At 44.5% G+C, this 19,353-nt stretch overlaps 2 protein-coding genes across 2 annotated transcripts in view; both read right to left on the bottom strand.

The window, feature by feature from the left end:
• The window catches only part of LOC309333228 (putative CENPB DNA-binding domain-containing protein 1), a 387,332-nt gene extending 372,386 nt beyond the window's left edge, over positions 1 to 14,946 (bottom strand). The window contains exons 1-2 of the mRNA XM_081846654.1: positions 14,229 to 14,946; positions 13,568 to 14,153 (exon numbers count right to left, since the gene is read on the bottom strand). Coding sequence (XP_081702780.1) covers positions 13,860 to 14,153; positions 14,229 to 14,711 — 777 coding nt within the window. The 5' untranslated portion in view covers positions 14,712 to 14,946 and the 3' untranslated portion in view covers positions 13,568 to 13,859. The remainder of the gene's footprint in view (positions 1 to 13,567; positions 14,154 to 14,228) is intronic.
• Positions 1 to 19,353, bottom strand: part of LOC309333174 (coiled-coil domain-containing protein 180-like) — a gene marked incomplete at its 3' end in the record, with an annotated part of 122,519 nt that overhangs the window by 53,849 nt on the left and 49,317 nt on the right. The window lies entirely within an intron of this gene.

The raw sequence follows: 19,353 nt of genomic DNA, 5'->3' as shown, positions 1-19,353 counted from the left end.
CACTGAGGACTGGAATAAATTTACAGAATATATTAAAAATATTTGTGATAATGATATAACGTTTGTAAGTTTCCAAGAAGCTCTGTAAGAAGGTTTGGTAGAAATATTGTTTAAATAACATGGTAAGATAAGATATACATAGTGCAATATAAATGAAGAAATGTGAAGATATGTAATTATCAGACTTGCTGATGGAAGTCAATAATAATAATAATAATAATAATAATAATAATAATAATAATAATTTATTATTTGTACCCCGCCCATCTGGCTGGGTTTCCCCAGCCACTCTGAGCGGCTTCCAACAAAGATGAAAAATACACTAAAATGTCACATATTAAAAACTTCCCTGAACAGGGCTGCCTTCAGATGTCTTCTGAATGTCAGGTAGTTGTTTATCGCTTTGACATCTGATGGGAGGGCGTTCCACAGGGCGGGCGCCACTACCAAGAAGGCCCTCTGCCTGGTTCCCTGTAACTTGGCCTCTCGCAGTGAGGGAACCGCCAGAAGGCCCTCAGAAGCTGGACCTCAGTGTCCAGGCAGAACGATGGGGGAGGAGACGCTCCTTCAGATATACTGGACCGAGGCCGTTTAGGGCTTTAAAGGTCAGCACCAACACTTTGAATTGTGCTCGGAAACGTACTGGGAGCCAATGTAGGTCTTTCAAGACCGGTGTTATATGGTCTCGGCGGCCGCTCCCAGTCACCAGTCTAGCTGCCGCATTCTGGATTAGTTGTAGTTTCCGGGTCACCTTCAAAGGTAGCCCCACGTAGAGCGCATTGCAGTAGTCCAAGCGGGAGATAACCAGAGCATGCACCACTCTGGCGAGACAGTCTGCAGGCAGATAGGGTCTCAGCCTACGTACCAGATGGAGCTGGTAAACAGCTGCCCTGGATACAGATTTGACCTGTGCCTCCATGGACAGCTGTGAGTCCAAAATGACTCCCAGGCTGCGCACCTGGTCCTTCAGGGGCACAGTTACCCCATTCAGGACCAGGGAATCCTCCACACCTGCTCGCCTCCTGTCCCCCCAAAACAGTACTTCTGTCTTGTCAGGATTCAACCTCAATCTGTTAGCCGCCATCCATCCTCCAACCGCCTCCAGACACTCACCCAGGACCTTCACCGCCTTCACTGGTTCTGATTTAAAAGAGAGTCTAAAAGAAAAAAGACGTGTGATGAATTCCGAATGTTTAATTGTGTTATAAATTTGTTTTTATTGGAAAATTAATAAAAATTATATATATAAAAAATTCAATCTTACAATAAAGGTAAGTACAACAAAAAACCTTGATAAAGTTATTTTTGAGTTCCTTGTAATGTGTGGTCTCCCCAGCAAGCTTTCTGCAGCGCAACTAAACTGCAAATAGCCAACAATTGTCTGTTAGATTACCATTTATTATTAACCTTGCTTTTTGTTGTTCATATATTGTCTCTATTCCTTTTCTGAATTTTGTTCCTAGACCCATAACCTCCAATTGTTTATTCATATAATGCCACGAAACATTGTCAAATGCCTTTTCTGCATCGAGTAATAATAAGGCAGCTTTTTATCATTTTTGGCTTCTAAATATTCTAAAATGTCTATAATGTTTGTAGTATTGGCCGAGATTTGTCTTCCTGGGGCGGAACCCGGACTGATTTGGGTGTATAATTTCACTGATGGACTCTTTAAGTCTATTTGCCAGTATACTGGCAAAAAGTTTGTAATCGCAATTTAATAGCAATATTGGCCTATAGTTAGATATTCACTCTGGGTCTCCTCCCTGTTTAGGTATTAATGGTACGCAGGCTTCCTTCCATGAGTCTGGAATCTTTCCTTTATTAAGAATGTTGTTCATTACTTCAACCACTGGAGCTGTTAGGATTGCCTCCATTTTTTTAAAATAGAATTCTGCTGGGAGACCACCTGGGCCAGGTGTTTTTCCTAATTTCTAATGTTGTTATCGAGGAGTCTAGCATTTGTATTTTTTCTTTATTTATCGCTGGGATTTTCTGTTGGTGTAGGTAGTTGTCTACTTCTTCTTTTGCGTCTGTCTTTTTTATATAGATTTTCATAATATTTTTTAATTTTTTGTATTATTACTTTTGGATCATCTATATTTTTCTCTTCTATTTTTATTCTGTTTATTTGTCTTTGGTTTTGCCTCTTTTTAAACTGCCACGCTAGATATCTTCCGGGTTTGTTGACAAACTCAAAATTATTTTGTTTCCACATTTTCACATTCCACTCTATTTCCTGTTCTATTTTGGACATATATTCTGCCTGTAATAACTTAATCTCTTTCTTAATTGTATCATTATTTGGTTGTTTGATTTGCTCTTTTTCTTTTTTCCTTATTTCCTCCATTAATTCTATTTTTTTCTTTTCTCTTTCCTTTTTTATTCTTACACCTTGTTTTATAAAGTATCCCCTGATCACTGCTTTACCAGCATCCCAGAGTATTCTTACATCATCAACTTGGTTTTTATTCAATTCAAAGTATTCTTTTAGTGCATTTTTAGCTCTCTCTAATATTTTTTCCTCTTTCAGTAATGATTCATTCAATTTCCATCTATGTATTCCTGATTTCCAGTCTGGTTGTAGTTTTAACAGAACTGGATTGTGATCTGAAATTATTTTTGGTAAAATCTGTGATTCTTCAATCTTTCTAAGCAAATCTAACGAAACCCAGATGGCAGCTATCCTACTAGCTGTTTTGTTTGGTTCAGAGAAGTACGTGTATTCTCTCTCAAATCTAGATTTGTACCTCCATGAGTCCTTTAGATCTAGAATTTCTATCATCTTCACAAAGTAGAAGGCAATTTTCCTTGTCCTTTACTTCCTTCCGATCTGTCTATCTGTGGATCTGTTACTTCATTAAGATCTTCAAGCAGTATTAATTTATCTTTTACATATTCCAACAGCTTTTTTTCTAGTTTCTTATAAAATACTGATTTTTCCCCATTCGGCGCATATATCCCTACTATTTTGATGTTTTCTCCTTGACTTTTAATCTTTACAATCACTATTCTCCCTTTAGGGTCGGAAAATAACAACTCTGACTCTAACACAGGTCTGACATAAATCACTACTCTTTCTTTTTTACATTATCTGCAGCAATGAATTCTTTCCCTAATTTGGGGCTGATTAATACTCTTCTATGCTCTTTTGTGACATGTGTTTCCTGCAGACAAGTAACAACATTTTTTTTTGTTTGGTCAAAATATGTGCTATTTTGCTTCTTTTTTTTCATTTAATCCATTAACATTCCAAGACAAAAATTTTAAGTTCATCTTTATTCATTAAAATGTGTTATCACAAAAAGTTTATTTACAATTTTTATTTTTGGCAATTCAATATGTTGCTTTTGTCGGAATCTCTGTTCGACCGAGCTGATAAGGCTCATCTTCGGAATCGCCTCCCAACGATTAATTGACGACCTGATCCTTTGATAAGGCCTCAGGCATGTCGTCCTAGCAGAGTTCCCAAAACAGCATGCGGAAGGATGAGATAGTATGAGCTGTTACGATATGGATGCAACACAGCTGCAAACTGCTAACTTGAAAACATCACATGATGGGAATGTTGGGACTGTCTGTGGGAAACAGTGGGACAGTCAGTTCACAGGGCAATGCACCAGAATTTGCTCAGAGTGCAATTTGAGACTTTCCTCTTGCGTATGTACAGGAAGTACAGGAAGTCTTTGTCACTTGATTGCTGGAGTTTGAAGAGTACAGACACGTTTTCTGTAATGCCGCAAAGACAGAAATAAAAGCATGTAAATATGTTTCTGTCTATCTCCTTTCCCTGCCGGGGGAGCAGAAGGGAGTGGGTGTGCTCCTCCCACGCTGGGAAGAATCGCCTATCGAGACCTAGCCTGGATCTTGCTGGGGAATGCAGCCAGGGAGGTCAACCGGAGACCAAGCCGGGTGCCTGGGAGAGTTGCCAGTTTCTCCCGATATAGGCTTGGTTCCCAACATCTGGTAGCATGAGCTGATGGTTTTGCTACATGTGGTAGCAAAAGAGGACGATGGATCGTATTCATCCTCTGCAAGGAGATAAAAGAAGATATGGTAGTGAGCGGATGGAAGCTACAAGGACGGCTGAGCACCGGTGGAGACGTTTTAGCTGATAAGCTACGTGCAACAGAACCCCTAAAGGTATGCTGATTTAATGGCTAAAAGAGTGAACGCAGATTGATTCTTCTCTGGTTCACAGAAGACGCTGCTTTTGGATAAAAACAGCATCGAGAGAGAGCCACATACTTCACATTCCTGGGGACTGATAAGGTCTGCTACTGCCGCCTGCCAAGTCCAGTTGCTAAGCAACGAGACGTGAGTACTTTTCAACTACTTCTGAGCTAGTTAGCTTTGAAAAGTAAAGAGGAAAATTACAAGCCAACGCGAGAGCGAGGCTGGGACTGTGAGAGGCTGGAAAAATACTGGTGGAAATTCCAGCGTTTGTTTGTTATCTCACTGCTCTTGGAGGGACTTTCCAAAGCAGCCTAGGCTTTGCTGCCAGGTGCAAAGCAGTAAACAAGCCAATAGACTTTTGTTTTTTACCAGCTCGTGAGTGAGAGCTGAGGCTTGGATTCAAAATGGATGCCAAGAAGGGGGGAGGCTTACCTTACCCACCTCCACTGACTAATGACAATTATTCCTCATGGTCTGTAAAGATGAAGGCCATGCTTCAGAGTCAAAGGGTTTTTACAGTGATTGAAAATCCCATCCCAGCTGCACGCACAGCAGCTTGGAATATACAGAATGTTAAAGCCAGGTCGGCCATAATTCTGTGTGTCTCTGATGATCAACTCATGCATATTGAGAATTTGGAATATGCGCGTGAGATTTGGGAAACGCTGCAGAGAATACATCAAAGAGATGCTGGTGCAACTGCGTTGCTGCACTTTGAAAAGCTGACAAACATGAGACTGGCACCTGATGGGGATGTGCAAGTGCATCTGACAGAGATGAAATTCTTACGCCAGCAGATGGCGCAACGCAACTTCCCTCTTCAGGAAGAGGTATTTTGCTTCATGATATTTAACAGCCTTAATCGGACTTATAAAACAGTTGCAAGTCAACTGGGTTCTCTACCTGCCAGAGATCTTACGGTGGAGAGAATTTGTTCAGTGGTTCTCAATGAGAGAGAGCGCCTTGCTGCAATAGATGTCGCTGACAGGGGGAGAGAAGCTCGGAGATCTGGCACCCCCGCTGCTATTGCTAGTGAAGAACAGGCTGTTGCTTTGAACGTTGTTCGTTGTTACAATTGTTGACAGACTGGGCATCTTCAGTGGAACTGCAAGAAGCCACGTCAGCAGAAGCCTCTTTCTGAGAAGAGCCTCTTTCTCCAAAAGCTGCCAAGTGTTGTTTTCGTCCTGCGCTGGAGTCTAGCCATGGGAAACTGAATGCAGCTAGAGGCTTCAAGGTCGGCCATCTGGAGCAACCACTGATAAGAGAGTCGGAGCTGCATGAGAACGCCGGGAGAAGTCCAGTCTCCAAGGCAACTGTGAGAGTTGCATCTATGGTAGCTGTGAAGGCCGTGGGCAAGTCCCCCAGCCGGGGCAGGGGGAGACTGTTGCCGTGACAACTGCACAGGACATCTGCAGAGGCCCCAGTGAGGGGGGCAATGAGAGAGGGAGTGTTGCTATGGAAATTCTTCAGGAATGTCAACAACCAGAAACTCTCAACTGTCATCATAGACAGTGGAGCCACCAACACTCTTGTGCCATCTGCAGGCCTTTTGAGAGACTGCAGGACAGTAAAAACTGACAAATATGTCACGCTTGCTGATGGAAGTCGAAAGAAACTCACAGAGTTCGGGATTTTTTACTGTTCCTTTTTTAATCATGAGATTCAAGCCTATGCGGTGCCAGGCTTAGCTAATTGTTTGTTAAGTGTATCTGATCTGATTGCTGACAGTTTTTGTGTGTCTTTTGCAGGTACCCAGTGTGTGTTTTCCAAGAACGGGAAGCAACTGTACACAGTGCAAGCCAAGGGGGGTTTGTTTCTTGTAGAGATGCCTATTTCTACTGAGGATGACACCGAAGATGCAAAGGGGCAATGTGTGAATGTAGCGCCTCATGATGGTTGTGCACATGTCTGGCACAGGTTGTGACATGCTCTTATCTGAAGTCAGAGAGAAAGACCACTCAGCCCTTTGACTTAATTCATACAGATTTGTGTGCCCCCATGTCAGTTGACTCGTTGAGGGGGTCGAAGTTCTCTCTTCTCTTGATTGATGATTTTTCTAGGTCTGCGTGGACGTTTGTTATGCGTACTAAAGGGGAGGCGGCTGGGTTGATTAGAGATTGGATCACTGCAGTTGAAGTGACCTTCTCCACCAAGGTGCAGAGCTTTCAAAGTGACAGAGGTTCAGAGTTCACTGGTTCTGCTTTACAGGATTTCTTTAGGGAGAAGGGGATTAGCCACCGCTTGACCACCCCCTACAGTCCGCAGCAGAATGGAATCGCGGAACGGAAGAATCGGACCATTCAACAGGCGGTGTCGGCAATTCTTTGGGACGCAGGGCTACCCCAGAAATATTGGTCTGAAGCTTGGAGATATGTGGTGTTTGCGCAGAATAGAGTGTACAACTCTAGTGTAGGGAACACACCCTATTTCTTGCTGCATGGTAAGAAGTCCAAGGTACACTACCTTCGTGTGTTTGGTTGTGAGGCCTGGGTTCTTATTCCAAAGGCTCTACGCAAGAAAGGTGAGCCAAGATCCAAGAGAATGATCTTTGTAGGGTATGAGCCTGGCTCAAAGGCCTGGCGGTTCGCATACCCAAGTGGGAACCAGTCAAGGTTGGTGATCAGCAATAGTGCTGAGTTCTGTGAACAAGCTGGTTGGTCACGTCTTCATGCTAATCCTGATGTGCTTTCACAGCAGTTCTATGACTCAGACGGTGAGGAGGAAGAGGAATTTGTTGCTGAGGACCGGAGTCCGGAGCAACAGAGTCCACCACAGGGACAGAGTCCAAGGCAGGGACAGCTCAGGATCCCTCAGAGGGGGGAACCTAGAACACCTCCTCCAGCAACTGTTAAGTCTGAGCCAAAGAGTGAACCTTCTTCACCTGCTGGACCAGCTGTAAGGCCCAAGAGGCGCAGCAGGTCAGAGGGGGAGGACACTGAAGTTGGGGATGATTTAGCTGGACCCAGTGAATCAGAAGGGACTCCAAGGTTCACACTGAGGAGATCAGCGAGGTCAAGGAGACCTCCAGATCGTTTTGAAGCTACAGGCGTCTGGGTAGGTGTAGCCAGGTGTGAACCTGAATCCTTTGAGGATATTCAGGATTTGCCTCAGGAAGAAGCAAGCAAGTGGCATGAGGCAATGCACAAAGAGATGAGATCCATGGAAGATCTAGGTATGTTCTCGCTCACTGAGTTGCCACCGGGCAAACAGGCTGTGAGTTGCAGGTGGGCTTACCGCCTTAAACCCACTGACGCTGGAGAACCGCAGTATAAAGCTAGGTTAGTGGCTCGTGGATTCACTCAGAGTAAGGGAATTCACTTCACGGAGGTCTATTCGCCAACCTCGAGGGCCGAGACTCTGAGGATGCTTTTAGCTTTTGCTGCACAGAGAGGTTGGAAGGTAAACCACTTTGATGTGGATGTTGCCTATCTGAACCTCCAGGGTTTGAGAACATGAGGCAAGGCATTGTGTGTAGATTGCACAAATCCATCTATGGGTTACGTCAATCTGCCAGAAACTGGAACATGTGCCTGAATGAAGCCTTGGAAGAGTTAGGTTTCAGAAGAAGTGTTGCGGATAGTTGTCTTTATCTGAAAGGATCAGGTGCAACACAGGAATTGGTTCAAGCTTACGTTGATGATTTGCTGTTTTTCTCAGAGACAGGTAAACAGGCAGAAAGATTTGCTTGAGAGCTAGGTAAACGGTTCAAGCTTAAGCAGCTTGGTGCTGTCAAAACTTATCTAGGAGTAGGTATCGTTAGAGCACAAGATGGAAGTTTCTTGCTCAGCCAGAGAGGCAAAATTGAGCAACTGCTTCAGAAGTTCAGGATGAGTGATTGTGCGGGAGTGAGAAGTCCTATGGAGACTAGTTTTGTAAAAGACAGTCAGCAAGTAGAACACACTGTGTTCGAAAATGTTGAGGTTTTTCAGTCAGCTCTAGGGAGTTTGTTGTATTTGTCCCAGTGGAGCAGACCAGATATAGCATTTGCTGTCAATCTGCTCAGCAGAGAGGCTTCAAATCCTAGTCTGCAAGCCTGGAATGGCATCAAGAGAGTTCTGAGGTATCTGCAGGAAACCAAAGACTTTTGTCTTAGGTTGCCAGCTCAAGGTGAAGTCAAACTGACTTGTTTTGTGGACTCGGACTGTGCTAATCTTCAGGATCGCAAGTCCGTGTCTGGTCTAGTGCTGAAGTTTGGGAACTCAGTAGTTGGGTGGAGGTCCAAGAAGCAGAGCCTTATAGCGCTCTCATCCACTGAAGCTGAGTTCAGTGCACTTTCTGAAGTGTGTAGAGAGTTAGAGTTCTATGCTTGTTTGGTCCAGGAACTCTGCGGAGTGAATTGTTTGCCTGTAGTTGTCCACGAAGACAACCAACCGTGCCTTCGGTTGGCCGAGACAGGTCAATTCAAGGCCAGGACCAAACACCTAGACATTCGCTTTCAGAATGTGTGTCAGAGTGTTCAGGAGGGATTAGTTGCATTGAAGTACTGTCCCTCCGCCAAGAACCTCGCAGATGGGTTCACAAAACCACTCTCCTTCCAACGACATGGAGAGTTTTGCGAGGGTCTGGGTTTGGGATGACCATTAGTCTGGTTTTCCCCTCAGGCACGAGGCAAGAGGGGGTGTAGAGTGTGGTGGTTAAAGAGTTGACCTTTCTATGCCTCACGTCTGAGGGAGGGGCTCCACGGAGCCAGGATATTGCGTCACAGCTATCTGTTGTTTGTGATGTGAAAGTGCTTTCGTTTTTGAGTCGGTCGCTGCTCTGAGGAAGGAAGGAGTCAGAGAAAATGCAGCTGAATACTGATGGCCTGTAAATATGCTGTTTTTGCTTAATAAAATGCTTCTAGGATAGAGAAGCTGTCTGGACTTGGATTACTTTCTTTCTCACACGGAATCCACTGTGCATCTGCTAATTGCTTTCTCCCGGAGCTGGCAGACGGAGCGTAAGCTGGACGGAGAAGCAATAAACTAAGAGCTTACAACTTTCAGAAGTCAGCAAAGCCAAACATGCTTTGTTGTCCTGATAAACCTGGATTGGACATTTGACAGGAATTCTCATGTCTTTACACAATTGTAACAACCATTCACAATCCACAAGTGAATAAGACAGTGCATTCAGTTCAGCTTCACAAGTACTTAAACTTACTGTTGTTTGCTTCATGCACAACCAATCAAATAGACCCTGATTGTACATATAGCAAACTCCAGACGTGCTTTTCCCGTCTGTAGTGTCACTTCCAAAACTTACATCAGCAAATATCTCAAGACCTCCAGACTTTTGATTGTTAAATCTCAGTCTGTAATGCATAGTGCCTTTCAAATAGTGTGCTATGCGTCTCAGAGCTTTCCAATCCTTAACAGTAGGGTTGCTGACTTGTCTGCTTAGCAAATTACAGCTAACTGCAATGTCCGGTCTTGAACAACTGGCAATGAAGTTTAGTTTGCCTAGCACACTTCTGTACAGTGTAGTGTCAGAAAATCCTCCTTCAGTATCATCTACCTGATAACCTGTTGTCAGGTGTATCTACAGGGTTAGCATCCACCAGGTTTAGTTTGGTTAACACATCAGCAATTTTCTGTGACTGGTGTACTAAAATATGACCATCTTGGTCTCTCTCTATTTCCAGAGATAGGTAGTTGGTTACCTCACCAAGATCTTTCATGTCAAAGTGCTCCTTCAGTTGAGCTAGGGCGCTATGGTACATTTTGACATCCTTCCAAAAGAAAAGTATATCATCAACATAAAACAAGCAATACAGCTTCTTTTGCCCTTCCTCTTTGACAAATACACATGGATCAGCTTTACCTTGATGAAAACCTAGAGAAAACAACACTTCAGTGAGTTTACAGTGCCAGCATCGTGCACTTTGCTTGAGACCATATAGGGACTTCTTCAGAGAACAAACAAATCCCTGTTTTACCTGTACGCCATCAGGTGGAAGCATATAACTCCGCTGCTGCTGCCACCGTGAGTGCTGGGGAAGGCCGCTCCCTCCTGCAGGCCAACTCCACCAGGCCCAGGGGGCGGGGCCCAGACTCACCACCGCCACAGCTTTAAGAGGTCTCATTGAGGCACTGGGACACTGCTGCTGCCACCGTGAGTGCTGGGGAAGGCCGCTCCCTCCTGCAGGCCAATTCCACCAGGCCTAGGGGGCGGGGCCCACACTCACCATCACCACAGCTTTAAGGACACTGGTGCTGCTGCAGCAAATCTCAAAAATGTTTTTATATATTTTAAAGTGTTTTAAAAGTGTTTTTACTTTTTACTTTGTTGTACCACTGTGAACGGGGTTTTTTATTCATGTATTTTTATTTTGTTTTGTTTTATTTTGGTTTGGGGTGGGGTGGATGTTGAATGGGGTGGGGATTGGTTTTGTTTTGGTACAATTGTTTTTGGTTTGTTTTGCTTTTCTATTTGTAAATGGAGGCTAGTATGAGGCTTGGGATTGCTACCATGGAGGGGCGAGGGAGGTATGGCGGTGGGGGCAGATGTCATAGGCGAAGGGGATCGAGATACGGGTATGCTCGTACCCCTTCCAATCTGCGCCCCATCCCGAGGGACGAGGGTAGGGTGAGCAAGGATTACTCACCTCCGTTACTGGTGCTGTGCAATGCCAGGTCTATAGGCAATAAAACCGCCACCCTGCGAGATTTCTTTACCTCGCAGGGGGTCGACCTGGCTTGTGTGACGGAGACCTGGGTGTGCGAAGGGGAAACAGTTACCCTACGAGAGATGGTCCCCCGGGTTTCTCCGTCCTCCACCAGTCGCGGACTGTGGGCCGGGGGGAGGGGTGGCATTATTAATCTGGGAAGATTGTTCTTTCAGGGCTCTACCATCGCCATCGATCCCCGGCATTGAATGTGTTGGCCTAGTGTGGGGCTCCAAGGTGAGCTTGGCTGTCTGGCTGGTGTATCAGCCACCTAGCGCACTAGCAGCCACCCTGTCAGGCCTACTGGAGGCGGTGGCCGGCTGGGCCTTGGAGTTCCCTAACCTATTGGTATTGGGGGACTTCAACATCCATGCTGATGCCACTCCCTCCTCACAGGCTCTGGACCTGGTGTCTTCCATGGCAACACTAGGGCTCTCCCAGCTGGTTTTGGGCCCCACACATCAAGCAGGCCACACGCTGGATTTGATCTTTGGCGTAGGTATAGATGTGGTCATGTCTCCTTCGATGAAGGTGCCATGGTCTGATCACTACACTCTGAAAGCCAGGATTGACTTTCCACTCCCACCCTGCTTAGGTGGCGAGCCGATTTGGGCTCGCCCAAAGAGGCTGATGGACCCTGATAGATTCCGCCAAGCCTTGCGGGACCTTGCTCCCCCTGGCGACTCATTGACTGAGCTTGTTGAGGGCTGGAATACCCAGCTCCTGGCAGCCATCGATTAGATCGCACCTAAGCGCCCTCTGCGACCCCGCAGAAACCGAGCTCCCTGATTTACCGAGGAGCGGGACCTCAGAAAATGAAGCGGGACCTCAGATGGCTAGAGCGAGTATGCCGGGGTGCCCGTGACGGAGCCTCAAGAACATCTTATAGGGTTTTTATAAAAACCTACAAGATGGCAGTGAAGGCTGCTAAGAAGTCTTACTTCTTGGCCTCCATTGCATCCGCCAGCTCTTGCCCGGTGCAATTATTTCGTATAATTAGGTCTTTAACGTCCCTTGAGGGACAGCCAAATTTAAATAATAATTTGACACACAGCTGTGAGGCATTTGCGAGCTTTTTTGCGCAGAAGGTCCTGTTGCTCCGCCATGACCTCCCTGCCAATTTGGATACAATAAAGGAACTGGAGGCCCCTTGACTGTCCTCGGGTCCAGTATTGGACCACTTTGACCGGATATCCCCAGCCAATGTGGGCAGACTCCTCCGAGCTGGAAAGCCCACCACCTGTCCTCTTGACCCATGCCCGTCTTGGCTGATTAGAGTGTGTCCAGACGAGGTGTGGGTCCCCCTTTTGTTGTTGTTGTTTAGTCGTTTAGTCATGTCCGACTCTTCGTGGCCCCATGGACCAGAGCACACCAGGTGCTCCTGTCTTCCACTGCCTCCCGCACTTTGGTCAGACTCATGTTTGTAGCTTCGAGAACACCGTCCAACCATCTCGTCCTCTGTCGTCCCCTTCTCCTTGTGCCCTCAATCTTTCCCAACATCAGGGTCTTTTCCAGGGAGTCTTCTCTTCTCATGAGGTGGCCAAAGTATTGGAGCCTCAGCTTCACGATCTGTCCTTCCAGTGAGCACTCAGGGCTGATTTCCTTCAGAATGGATCGGTTTGATCTTTTTGCAGTCCATGGGACTCTCAAAAGTCTCCTCCAGCAACATAATTCAAAAGCATCAATTCTTCGGCGATCAGCCTTCTTTATGGTCCAGCTCTCACTTCCATACATCACTACTGGGAAAACCATGGCTTTAACTATACGGACCTTTATTGGCAAGGTGATGTCTCTGCTTTTTAAGATACTGTCTAAGTTTGACATCGCCTTTCTCCCAAGGAGTAGGCGTCTTTTAATTTCGTGACTGCTGTCACCATCTGCAGTGATCATGGAGCCCAAGGAAGTAAAATCTCTCACTACCTCCATTTCTTCCCCTTCTATTTGCCAGGAGTTGATGGGACCAGTGGCCATGATCTTCGTTTTTTTGATGTTGAGCTTCAGACCATATTTTGCGCTCTCCTCTTTCACCCTCATTAAAAGGTTCTTTAATTCCTCCTCACTTTCTGCCATCAAGGTTGTGTCATCTGCATATCTGAGGTTGTTGATATTTCTTCCGGCAATCTTAATTCCAGTTTGGGATTCATCCAGCCCAGCCTTTCGCATGATGAAATCTGCATATAAGTTAAATAAGCAGGGAGACAATATACAGCCTTGCCGTACTCCTTTCCCAATTTTGAACCAATCAGTTGTTCCATATCCAGTTCTAACTGTAGCTTCTTGTCCCACATAGAGATTTCTCAGGAGACAGATGAGGTGATCAGGCACTCCCATTTCTCTAAGAACTTGCCATAGTTTGCTGTGGTCGACACAGTCAAAGGCTTTTGCATAGTCAATGAAGCAGAAGTAGATGTCTTTCTGGAACTCTCTAGCTTTCTCCATAATCCAGTGCATGTTTGCAATTTGGTCTCTGGTTCCTCTGCCCCTTCGAAATCCAGCTTGCACTTCTGGGAGTTCTCGGTCCGAATACTGCTTAAGCCTGCCTTGAAGAATTTTAAGCATAACCTTGCTAGCGTGTGAAATGAGTGCAATTGTGCGGTAGTTGGAGCATTCTTTGGCACTGCCCTTCTTTGGGATTGGGATGTAGACTGATCTTCTCCAATCCTCTGGCCACTGCTGACTTTTCCAAACTTGCTGGCATATTAAGTGTAGCACCTTCACAGCATCATCGTTTAAAATTTTAAATACAGTGGTGCCCCACAAGACGAAATTAATTCGTTCCGCAATTTTTGTCGTCTAGCGAATTTTTCGTCTTGCGAAGCACGAAATCCCATAGGAATGCATTGAAAATCAATTAATGCGTTCCTATGGTCAAAAAAAGTCCAAACAAAGCCAAATTTGGTACAACAACAGTTTATTAACTGCTCTTTAAAGTCACACATACTGTAAAGAGCAGTTCAAAAATTGAAGGGAAAATAAATTAACTTTATAAACATGACAGAAAAACATTTAAAAATCAACAAAGTGTACAGTACATTTTCTAAGACTCTGGGGGACCACTCGAAGAAGGCTCCTCTTCCACTCTTTGCTTCTTGGTCAAGAACCTGTCCATAGTCTGCTGCTTTATCCGCCTTTTCAGCAGCTCCCTGAAAGACGACATGACCCTCGTATCATAAAAGTTCCCAGCGTCATGTGCCACGTGCTTCTCATGGTGGTGTAGATCTGCAAAAGTCTGCACCTCCTTCCACTTCTGGCAAATGTCCCTCAGTCTTTCGGAGGACAGCCGTTCCTCAGTTGCTTCCTCCTCTTCCAGTGAGGCCTGCTCCTGCGCAGCCTCTGCCTGCAGAACGTAGCCCTCCGTCGTCACAACCTCCAGGAACTCCGCTGCAAAGTCTTCAGCCGCAGGAACATCAGAACTGGCAGCCTCTCCATGCCTGACCACACTGTGGATGCCAGATCTTGTCTTGAACCGGTCAAACCAACCTCTGCTAGCCTTGAAGACTTCTGGCTCGGCTGAGGTTCCTGGCTGTTCCCGGATGAGGTCAGCGTGCAAGGCCTTGGCCTTCTCACAAATGACGGCCTCAGACACTGTGTCCCCTGCACGCTGCTTCTCTTCTATCCAGATGAGCAGCAACTTCTCGACCTCCTCCAGGACAGTTGGGCGGTTCTTCACGATCCTGGTGACTCCCTTGGCTGCATCAGTCGCCAGGATCTTCTCCCTCATCTTCAGGATGGTCCCGATGGTCGATGGGTTCCTGCCGTACTCCCTGGCGATGTCCGTCACACGCATTCCGCCGTCGTGCTTCCAGATGATCTCCTTCTTCATTTCCAGCGTCACCTTCTCCTTCTTCCTCTCGCCGGCCACCGCAGCAGCAGTCTTCTTGGGTCCCATGGCAGCACAGCTCCTACCTTCGTAAACTCAGAAACAGAAAAAAAAAATCAGTGATGTGCTTCAAACCCAAAAAATACAAAAGCAGCCAGCCACCCACCACACAGAAATTAAAACCCAGAACCAAGGCCTTGAATCCCAAGCACCCCAACCCCAAATCCAAAATCCAAAAACCCCCAAAAAAGTTTTAAAAGTTTAGCTTACCAAATGGATGAAAGAGAAGTTCTGGAAAAGCTTCAACAATCAACCACCGACGTCCTCAGAAACCTCAAATGGCTGCAAAATAAATTTAGGAAAAGCTTCAAAAATCACCAATGTCTTCAAAAACCTCAACTGCTCCCACAGACACGCACCAACCCACCCACAACACAGAAATTGCAAACCCCTCCCCAACTGCTCCCCCAGCCCCTCCCCAACTGCTGCAAACCCCTCCCCAACTGCTTCCCCACCCAGACAAAAAAAAATTTCAAAAAATAACAACATGGCCAGCACTCAGAAATTCAAACTCAGAAAATTTTTCAAAAAAAATCAACCTGGCCCAGTGGTCACAGAAAATCATAAAAATTCCCAAAAAAGGCCCACAAGCCCCCAGATTATCGCAAACCCCTTCCCAACACCAAGTCCTTGAATCCCAAACACCCCAACCCAAAATCCAAAACCCCCCAAAAAAGTTTTAAAAGTTTAACTTACCAAATGGATGAAAGAGAAGTTCTGGAAAAGTTCTGGAAAAGTTTTGGAAAATCTTCAAAAGTGAGCAAAGTCTGAGAAAAGGCTACCAAACCACGTGCTAACAGTTGCTCCTCGAAGTCAAGTCGCAACTGCAGCTGCTCAAGCTAAGCACCCTTGGTTTTAACGGTTTTTACACAAAGGAAACAAAGTCGCGAGACGTTTTCGTTTTGCGAAGCAAGCCCATAGGGGAATTCGTCTTGCGAGGCAAATCGCGGGCGAAAAAACCTTTCGTCTAGCGAGTTTTTTGTCTTGCGAGGCATTCGTCTTGCGGGGCACTACTGTAGTTCAGCTGGAATATCATCACTTCCACTAGCCTTGTTGTTAGCAGTGCTTTCTAAGGCCCATTTGACTTCACTCTCCAGGATGTCTGGCTCAAGGTCAGCAACCACACTACCTGGGGTGTACGAGCCATCCATATTTTTCTGGTATAGTTCCTCTGTGTATTCTTGCCACCTCTTCTTGATGTCTTCTGCTTCTGTTAGGTCCTTTCCACTTTTGTCTTTTATTATGATAATCTTTGTACGAAATGTTCCTTTCATATCTCCAATTTTCTTGAACAGATCTCTGGTTTTTCCCATTCTATTGTTTTCCTCTATTTCTTTGCATTGCTCGTTTAAGAAGGCCTTCTTGTCTCTCCTTGCTATTCTTTGGAAATCTGCATTCAATTTCCTGTATCTTTCACTATCTCCCTCGCACTTTGCTTGCCTTCTCTCCCCCGCTATTTGTAAGGCCTCGTTGGACAGCCACTTTGCTTTCTTGCATTTCCTTTTCGTTGGGATGGTTTTAGTTGCTGCCTCCTGTATAATGTTACGAGCCTCCATCCATAGTTCTTCAGGCACTCTGTCCACCAAATCTAAATCCTTAAACCTGTTCCTCACTTCCACTGTGTATTCATAAGGGATTTGATTTAGATTGTATCTTACTGGCCCAGTGGTTTTTCCTACTTTCTTCAGTTTAAGCTTGAATTTTGCTATAAGAAGCTGATGATCTGAGCCACAATCAGCTCCAGGTCTTGTTTTTGCTGACTGTATGGAGCTTCTCCATCTTTCGCTGCAGAGAATATAATCAGTCTGATTTTGATGCTGCCCATCTGGTGATGTCCATGTGTAGAGTCGTCTCTTGTGTTGTTGGAAAAGAGTGTTTGTGATGACCAGCTTGTTCTCTTGGCAGAACTCTATTAGCCTTTGCCCTGCTTCGTTTTGAACTCCAAGACCAAACTTGCCAGTTGTTCCTTTTATCTCTTGACTCCCTACTTTAGCATTCCAATCCCCTATAATGAGAAGAACATCCTTCTTTGGTGTCATTTCTAGAAGGTGTTGTAAGTCTTCATAGAATTGGTCAATTTCAGTTTCTTCAGCACCAGTGGTTGGTGCGTAAACTTGGATTACTGTGATGTTAAAAGGTCTGCCTTGGATTCGTATCGAGATCATTCTATCATTTTTGAGATTGCATCCCAGTACAGCTTTCGCCACTCTTTTGTTGACTATGAGGGCCACTCCATTTCTTTTACGGGATTCTTGCCCACAGTAGTAGATATGATGGTCATCCGAACTGAATTCGCCCATTCCCGTCCATTTTAGTTCACTGATGCCCAGGATGTCAATATTTATTCTTGCCATCTCATTTTTGACCACATCCAACTTACCCAGGTTCATGGTTCTTACAGTCCAGGTTCCTATGCAATATTTTTCTTTACAGCATTGGACTTTCCTTTCACTTCCAGGCATATCCGCAACTGAGCGTCCTTTCGGCTTTGTTTTTTTTTATAAAAATAATAATATTTATTGCCTTTTTCAACAATTTAAACACAGCAAAAAAGAAAAACCATACAATACAATACAATACAATACAAAAAACACTACATTACACTAACAAAACACTAACATTAAACTAATAAAAAAAACCAAACACAATTTAAAAACACATCAAATAATTTCCATGTCTTATCTTTCATTCACTTATTTCCGCAACCTCCTCACACCTCCCTTTTTGTATTCCACTTCTATTAATTTTCCCAGCAATTCCTTTCCATCTTCCTCTGTTTTTAATTCTATAATTATCTTAACACATTCTAACCTTATTTTTTCTTTAATATTCTATTAATCTATCTATCCTTAATTCCTTATAACATTTCTACTAAAGCCATATAACTTCATTCCAACATTTTCCTAGCATTCATTAATTTTACAATATTTCCGTAAATAGTCTTTAAACTTTTTCCAGTCTTCTTCCACCGACTCTTCTCCCTGGTCTCGGATTCTGCCAGTCATTTCTGCCAATTCCATGTAGTCCATCAACTTCATCTGCCATTCTTCCCGGGTGGGTAAATCTTGTGTCTTCCAATACTTTGCGATGAGTATTCTTGCTGCTGTTGTTGCATACATAAAAAATGTTCTATCCTTCTTTGGCACCAATTGGCCGACCATGCCCAGGAGAAAGGCCTCTGGTTTCTTCAGGAAGGTATATTTAAATACCTTTTTCATTTTGTTATAAATCATCTCCCAGAATGTCTTAATCCTTGGGCATGTCCACCAAAGGTGAAAGAATGTACCTTCAGTCTCATTAAATTTCCAACATTTATTGTCAGGCAGATGGTAAATTTTTGCAAGCTTGACTGGTGTCATGTATAACCTATAAATCATTTTCATTATATTCTCTCTTAAGGCATTACATGCCGTAAATTTCATACCTGTAGTCCATAACTGTTCCCAGTTAGCCATCATTATGTTATGTCCAACATCTTGTGACCATTTAATCATAGCTGATTTCACCATTTCATCCTGAGTGTTCCATTTCAGCAACAAGTTATACATTCTTGACAAATGCTTAGTTTTTGGATCTAACAATTCTGTTTCCAATTTTGATTTTTCCACCTGTTTTCAAGAAGCAGCCATTCTCTCAGCCAGCAAAAAGCAGCTGATTCATAATACAGTTTAAGGTCTGGCAGGGCAAATCCACCTCTTTCTTTAGCATCAGTTAATATCTTAAATTTTATTCAAGGCTTCTTGCCCTGCCAAACAAATCTGGAAATATCTTTCTGCCACTTCTTGAAACAATCCATCTTATCCAAAATTTGCAATGTTTGAAACAAAAACAACATCCTTGGCAGCACATTCATTTTTATCACAGCAATTCGGCCTAACAACGATAACTTCAAATTTGTCCATATTTCTAAATCCTTTTTCACTTCAGTCCAACATTTTTCATAATTATCCTTAAATAAATTCACATTTTTGGCAGTCATATTAACCCCTAAATATTTCACTTTCTTAACCAATATTAGTCCTGTCTCCTCCTGAAACTTTTCTCTCTCATTCACAGTTAAATTTTTCTCTAAAACCTTAGTTTTTGTCTTGTTCAACTTAAAACCTGCTACCTGTCCAAATTCTTGAATCAGTTCCAATACCCTTTTAGTACTAGATTCTGGCTCCTGTAAAGTCAATACTAAGTCATCAGCAAATGCTTTCAGTTTGTACTGTTTAACTCCCACTTGTATACTGTCAGGGAACTGACATCGGAGAGAGAGGCGGAGGCAAGGCTCCAAAACGATGCGGGAGAGGGGACCAGCAGGGGGGAAGGAATTCAGCGTAACACCAGTAGAGAAGAGAAGGAGATGGAGGATTTGGAGACAGAGCTCCAAGACCCTTCACCAGAGACTAGTGGAGAGAGCGCTGACACGCCTCTGCCTTCCCCTTACTTGCGCAGACGAGTTCCGCACAGGGAAAGTAGGAGGAGACTTGGCGTCAAACAGCTCTTATGCTGGAAGAGGTTCAAGAAACGCCCACTGACGGATTCTGCAAGCGACTGACCGGCCACGGAGTGTGGGCTGTCAGCCAAGGCATGGTGAACCAAGCAATCTGACTGAACTTGGAGGCAACTTACGCACAAGTAACCCCTTACAACCATCACATATACC

Source organism: Podarcis erhardii (assembly GCF_964252035.2).
Source record: "Podarcis erhardii genome assembly, chromosome: W".
NCBI lineage: Eukaryota > Metazoa > Chordata > Lepidosauria > Squamata > Lacertidae > Podarcis > Podarcis erhardii.
Note: the sequence above shows the minus strand (reverse complement) of the source record. Positions and strands in the feature narration are given on the sequence as shown.